The sequence below is a fragment of the Anas platyrhynchos genome, chromosome 24, assembly GCF_047663525.1.
Source record: "Anas platyrhynchos isolate ZD024472 breed Pekin duck chromosome 24, IASCAAS_PekinDuck_T2T, whole genome shotgun sequence".
Classification (NCBI taxonomy): domain Eukaryota; kingdom Metazoa; phylum Chordata; class Aves; order Anseriformes; family Anatidae; genus Anas; species Anas platyrhynchos.
Genome location: NC_092610.1, coordinates 251,757 through 258,556, shown reverse-complemented (window position 1 = coordinate 258,556; position 6,800 = coordinate 251,757). Strand labels below are relative to the sequence as shown.

Here is a 6,800-nt window from a genome sequence, read left to right as displayed (position 1 = left end):
ACTGAAGCAGGGACCCCCACCTCACGCAGGAGAGCAGGGGTCACCCCCAGCACCCCCACCAGCCCAGCATCCCTCAGGCCCCCAGCCCCACTGGCAGAGGGGATTTGGCCGTGTCAGGGTCACAGATGTCAGCATGCTGCTGGGAAGGCACCGCTGTGAGCTGGCCGGCAGTAACACAGCAAACACCCCGAGTGTTTCACCCTCGCTCAGCCCCGCAGCTCCCCCAGGCCTGCGGCAGGGAACGGTTCTCACCCCAAGGACATCCTTTCCCCCCGCTGCTGCCACCCACCCCCAGGCTGGGGCTGGGATGAGCCCTGTCACCAGCCCTGACTGTACATTACTGCTCCTGATCATAATAACGTTCTTCCGCTTATAAAGCACCTTTCATCACGAAGCAGGATGGAGGGCGGCAGCTGCTGAACAGCACGGAGCGGTGCAGCACAGGCAGGGCCGGGCAGGAAGTGGAAGCGGCTCCTGCAGCTGCTGGGACGGTGCAGGAGAGCCGTCCTCACGCCACCGCGTGCTGGAGCCTTATCACATCCCCCGGCATGCTCCCAGCTTCCTTCTGACACGCAAGGAGCCCATGTGGCAGGCTGCACATGACAGCGCCGATGTGACGTGCAGCGGCTGTGCAGGGGGCAGCTGCACCCCGCAGGTGCCCAGGGGAGGAAAGCTGCCCTTGGCCGTGGCACAGCACCACTCCTTCACGCCTCCTCCAGCAGTGCCTGCTCCCAGCACAGCAACCCTGACCCACGGCATCGCAGAGCCCGGCTGTGGCACTGCGCAGGTCTGTGCGGGGCCACGGACACAGCGACGCCGCGCACTGAGCCACGGCACCAGGCACCAAGCACGGAGGCCGGCTGACACAGCGGTGTCCTGGCTCGGGGTGAGGGGCTGGCCGGCCCCCTGTCCCGGCTGTTGTTTTAAGCACCACCTCTGTACAGAGGAAGCTGGGGGTGGTGCAGAAGCTCACGTACAGCACAAATTGTGCTTTCTCTCCCTGCACAAAGAGCTGCTGCATCGCAAACCTGCGGCATCTTCCCTTTCTGCCTCATCATGGCCCCAGCATGAGGGTGAATGGCACAAACCCTGACAGAGCACTGACCTCCCTGTTCAGCCGCCCTCTCCTCATGCCCCACGGTGCTCTCCCAAGGTCTGTCCCAGACAGACAGCGCAGCACCTCCCCGGGCAGTGCCAGGGAAGCACTGTGCTCCAGCTGGGACACTCTGCCTGGCAAATAGTTCAGACCAAATGCTCAAAATCACTGACAAAGGAGGGTTCTGGGAGTCCCGCAAGGCTGCAGCCACGTTCCACCAGGCACCATTGGCTGTGGCTGCTGCTCACTGGAGCAGGACCCACTCTGACTACAGGGGACACTGCCCTGCCTGCATCAGCCTCCCATGGCCAGGAGCAGGGAGCAGGACACCAACGTCAGGACCCACGCCAGCGCCTCCAAGGGCTCAGCCAAGCCCTGTGGGTGGGAAATGTCTTCAGGGCCAGGGCTCATTACCTACCGAGGCTTGGCCTTCATCGGGGGGGGCACACTGTGGCCTCTGTCACGCTGGAGCCACAGTCATTTTTCTGAGGAACAGCACAACCCATGCCATTCGCTGCTGCCCAGATTGCCTGATCAACACAAGGAGCTTCATGCTGCAAGGATGCCTGGTGCCTCTGCAGAGGACACTCAGACCTGTACCCTGCGGACCCCCGATAACAGCGTCACATTTGCTGTACTGGCTGGGAGATAACTGATGCTGTTCCCTCACCAACCCTCAACCAGGATCTTCCCTTTTGAGAGACAAATATAACTGAGATGAGTCAGTTCCTCCAAGCTCCCATCCCCTGTACAATATGTAACTGGAATTTTTCATTTCGGCACTGCAGGGGAGGCATAACTGGAGAAGACAATGGAGTCAGCTACAACCCAAAAAAGCAGTGCCAATTCTGTGTGCATGAGAAATAAAAACATTTTTAAATCTAAAAATAAATTAACTGTAAATGACAGCAAGAGCAGATCTGCATGTACTCACTGTCAGCCTGCGCAGGACCAGTCCTCACTCCTTGGCATGAGGGAGGATTGGGTGAATTCCCTGCTCTTCCAGGTCAGGCTGTGATTTGCAGCAGTACCACCAAGCAGGTAATGCACTCGGCACCTGCATGAGGAACTGGGCTCACCGAGTTGGCATCAGACCCAGAAGCAAATCCACAGAAGCCAGGAAAACCTCTTGGGTTTTTATAACTGCATTATGGTAGTGAGAAGGGAAAAGAGGCTCCACCAAGCTCAGTGCTAGGCTGGGCCAAGGCATCATAGAAAGCCATAAAAACCATCCAGCTTCCCATGATTAAATAAAAGGGCAGCATGTACACAAGCAGCCGATGGCCCCACTCTGCAGAGGGACAGCTGAGCTGCAGCCTCTTGGAATGGAACTTTGTCAGGGAACGGAGCCGATATCCAGCAGCCTCTGCTAAGGCCACCTTCCTTCCCTGTCGGCCCCCCCGGTATCTCCTAACTTGTGTTCGGAGCAACCCCGTGCTCAGGTATCCCAGGACATTGCCTGGATGCTCCAGAAAATGCAAGGGCAGCTGAGGCACTGAAGGCAGGAGGGGCACAGCTTATGTGGTGTTCCATGTGTGCTGGTGACCTCTTCCCACACATGGTGAAGATGGCCCCTGAAGTCAAGCACTGTTTTAGGGCATGTGAGCAGGGCCAAATCCTGATATTCTTCTTTACAAGCATCAAGACTTGCCAGGACATGGCCAGGGCTGCTGCTGCTGCAGCAGCAAGATGTTTCTTTCGGCTTTCCTTGGCTCCTGTCATGCGCTGATTGCCTCCACTAATGAACATTTCCACGGGGCCACCTGTGCAGAAGGCGAGGACATCCTTGCTGCAAAGTGCTCAGAAGCAGTGAGCAGAGACACTGGTACAACCACAGTGCGCTGTACCTCAGCCCGACAGCACGCCGCCCAGCTCACTGTGCAGCCCGGACAAGCACGCAGCCGGCTGCTTTCCTCAGCAGCCAGGTGAAATCTCCCCTCCTCCAGCCCTGGCGAGCCCCATCCTCGAGTGTGCTGGCAACCCTCGCGTGGCCAGCCTCAGGTGCCTCACAGGCATGTAAATGTGATGCTTCCCAACCAACTGCAAGGGTACAGAGAAGGCAGGTGACGGGAGACTCCTCCACCAAAAAAAAAAAAAAAAAAAAAAAAGGAGAAAATCCTCTCCTCTTTCTTGAGATATTGTCAACGGGGCTATGTAAGTGCCTTCAGCCTCCCATTCTTTGCCCCAGTGTGCTCTGTTTCACAGCGCTAGTTCCACTAGGTTTGGCTTTCTTTCTTTTTTCTTTTTTTTTTTTTTTTTTTTCCCCTCTGACTTGACTCCTTGCTGGGTGATGCTGTATTTGATATTTTTAATCACTCAGCATGCATCAGAGTTTGGCAGTGGAAGAAAGTGAAGTTAAACGAGAACAGAGAGAGTTCGCCTCAGCCAGGGCTCGTTGCCACTGTCACAGCCCCTCAGCGCTTGTGCTGCGTTTCCCTCTGCTGGAAAGGCGCGAGCTGAGGCCGGCCGCGTGGGATCCTGCAGCAGCTCTCCCCCTCCTGGGGCCCGCATCGTGCCCGCACAGCCCCCAGCCCCCAGCCCCCAGCCCCCAGCCCCCAGCCCTCCGCCCGCCTCCGCTGCGCGCCGCCGCACACCTCTTACACGCGGAGAGGCAGCTGCGTGAACCCCCGAGACAAACCCTTACACCCCGATAATCAATTTATAAGCTTATCATCAGCGCTGCAGCCGGACAACCCCGGCCGCCCCCGACGCACCGCGGGAGGTTTCGCTCCCCTGGCTCAGCCGCCGCGGCCAAACCTCCCCGCGCTGCTCGCCCCGAGCGACCCCGCGGCGGGCGCTGCGGAGCCTCCCGGACAAGGAGCAGCCGTGGGGGGCCAGCACCCGGCTCCTGCCCCCCGTCTCGCGGCGGGGGCTGATTTTTGGCTTTTTGGCCGCGTCCCCTCCGCGCTCCCCGCCCCGGCTCCCGGCGGCGCTCCCCGAACCCCGGCGCCCCCCCCCCTCCCCCTCCCCGCCAGGGGGCGGCCGAGGCCGCGGCACGGGCCGGGCCGGAAGTGCGTCGGCAGCAGCGGAAGCGGAAGCGTCGGCGGCGCTGATGGCGGAGGTGGCGGCGGCGGCGGAGGCGCGGGGCTGCTCCGAGGCTCCCGATGGGGTGAGGCGGCCGCGGGGGGACCCGGCCCGGCCCGGTCCCGCTTCCCGCGGCGCCCGCGGCTCAGTGCGCTTTGTTCCAGGGCTCCTCGGGCTCGGAGGACGAGGCACGGCCCAGCCCGGCGGCGGCGGCGCAGAAGCGGGAGCGGTGGCTGCGCAAGTTCCGCGAGCTCCACATGAAGCGGGTGCGCGGCGGTGGGGGGGTGGGGGGAGTGCGGCCGGCCGGGGAGGGCGTGGGCGGCCTCGCGCGGGGCCCGGGGTCGGGACCCACGCACAGCCGGCCCCCGCTGCCGCGAGTACCCGGGGCTTTGGGGGGTGGAGTTTGACGCGTCTGCAGAGCTTTGTGAACCGCTTTGTTCCCAGAACGAGGCTCGCAAGCTGAACCACCAAGAAGTGGTAGAAGAAGACAAAAGGCTGAAGTTACCCCCGAACTGGGAAGCCAAAAAAGCGCGCCTGGAATGGGAACTGAAGGTGGAGGAAAAGAAGAAGGTAAACACAAAGCTGTGGCTTTCCATGAGCTGCAGTGAAGCTCCCCCTTAATGCCTGCAGGACTCAAGAGAGAGTTTACAGGGGGGTTATTCCTTGGACGCTGTATTGTTGTTGAATATTACTTGTGCTGTATTAGGAGTGTGCAGCAAGAGGAGAAGACTATGAGCGAGTTAAACTTCTAGAGATCAGTGCTGAGGATGCTGAGAGATGGGAAAGGAAGAAGAAGAGGAAAAATCCCGATCTAGGATTTTCAGGTAACAGTTTAACTATATAATTATCCATATTCCTAATGAACACCTTGTTAATATTTTAGTTGCAAACTGAATCATGAAATAAAAACCTTCACCTTAGCAGTGATTTTCTTCCAAAGATTATGCAGCGGCTCAGTTGCGCCAATACCAGAGACTAACCAGGCAGATCAAACCTGATCTGGAGCAGTACGAGAAGCTGAAGGAACAGTAGTAAGTGTAACTTCAGTCATCTATCTCCCAGGTTTTTAATTTTGTAATAAATACTGAAGACTTAAAAAACTAACCCTTTCAGGGATTTCTGTATATTCTCTCAAGCACTGTACTACTAGCATTTTGAAATGCATAGCCTACCTGATCATCCTCCTCCTAATCTCTACTTCGATAGAGAAAAGGTAGCATTGTAATTAATGTTTTTTTTTTCCTTCAAATTCAGTATTACTGAGTTTGAAGCAGTATTTTGTATATTGGAAAATATTCAGACATGCAAGTGAATTACTCTATTTCTTGGAGTCAGTTGTGGGTTTTTTAAGTTCCTTTTTTTTTTTTTTTTGTGGAAGTCTGACAAATTTTAAATGAAGTTCTAAAGTTTAGAATTAGAGTTTCAGTGTTGATTTTTCTGTCTTGTATGGGCATGTGATATTGTCTCATAGTTTGTCTCCAATACTAGCAGTTACCACTGCATCTTCAACTCCTGCAGTTAGACACGAGTTAATGCCTTGTGATATTAAAAACCCAAACAGAAACAGTGGAATTTCAGTCAATAGTTATGTAAACTGGTGCCCGTCTGTTCCCCTTGCGCAGTGGTGAAGCATTGTACCCAACATCTGACAGCCTTCTCCATGGAACTCACGTGCCAACTAAGGAGGGGATTGATAGAATGGTTGCAGATCTTGAAAAACAGTAAGTAAATAAGATAAAATTAAGAAAAGCGTGGCGTGTAGGAATTGTGTAATGATGTCCACGTGATTCCTCTACATCTTCACACACTGACACTTGTCTTACAGAATTGAAAAACGTGAAAAATACAGCAGAAGACGTCCTTACAATGATGATGCGGACATTGACTACATTAATGAGAGAAATGCCAAGTTCAATAAGAAGGCAGAGAGGTTTTATGGGAAGTACACAGCTGAAATTAAACAGAACTTGGAGAGAGGAACAGCTGTCTGAACGGACATACAAAGTACATCCTGCTGCCTCTCCATGCTTATTAAAGTTTGATGTGGATATTTTGCATGCACTTTTAAACTGTATCAGAAATATACTTGGTAGACCTCAAAGTAACTTGTACAATCAGTAGTGTATTTAATGCAGTAGCCGTAGTGCACGTAGTATATAGCACAGCTGTACAGAGCTTTTACTTGCAGAAGTAGCCACCTCCTGTTTCACATTCCAAATAAATAAATAAGCTCTTGCCACATGATTGAGAATAAAGCATGTCAGTATGTAAAGAAGGGCAAAGTCCCTGAAAATATTTGTTTAGCAAGAAGGTAAAAACCCTTCAAGAATGTGCATTACTATTCTGAGTGGGAAACTACTCAGTGTTTGTGATTTGCCAAAGGTTGGAGTTCTTCCAGGGGCAATACCTGAACAGTAATCACAATACTCAGGCAGAACTATGTTCCACCCTCACTGAGAGGGCAAGGAACGTGTACAACCTACAGCACAGTTCATATCACTGCAAACTATGGAATTGTTAGTACATCTGACAGCATTGTGTGAGTTGTCCCACTAGAAACCTCAATTCTTTAAGTAGCTGCATAAGTTTTTATTCTACATTCACCAACTCTGCACTCACACCTCAACAAAAGTAAGGCCTGTAAGTGTCCAAGTCCTATACTGAAAGTTTTTGAATGAAG

General features: G+C 54.0%; 1 protein-coding gene across 1 annotated transcript; it reads left to right on the top strand.

The window, feature by feature from the left end:
• The first annotated feature begins 4,060 nt into the window (after positions 1–4,060).
• Positions 4,061–6,364, top strand: SYF2 (SYF2 pre-mRNA splicing factor). The gene is made up of 7 exons (XM_038167168.2): positions 4,061–4,205; positions 4,285–4,386; positions 4,565–4,690; positions 4,827–4,944; positions 5,061–5,151; positions 5,743–5,841; positions 5,946–6,364. Exons 1-7 carry the CDS (start codon positions 4,149–4,151, stop codon positions 6,109–6,111), a joined length of 759 nt encoding a protein of 252 aa, XP_038023096.1. The 5' UTR covers positions 4,061–4,148; the 3' UTR covers positions 6,112–6,364.
• The last annotated feature ends 436 nt before the right edge of the window (positions 6,365–6,800 follow it).

Coding starts and splice junctions, on each gene's coding strand:
- SYF2 (XM_038167168.2), top strand. CDS start 4,149: ATGGCGGAGGTGGCGGCGGCGGCGGAGGCGCGGGGCTGCTCCGAGGCT. Junction 4,206..4,284: donor GCTCCGAGGCTCCCGATGGG/GTGAGGCGGCCG, acceptor GCTTTGTTCCAG/GGCTCCTCGGGCTCGGAGGA. Junction 5,842..5,945: donor GTTGCAGATCTTGAAAAACA/GTAAGTAAATAA, acceptor CTTGTCTTACAG/AATTGAAAAACGTGAAAAAT.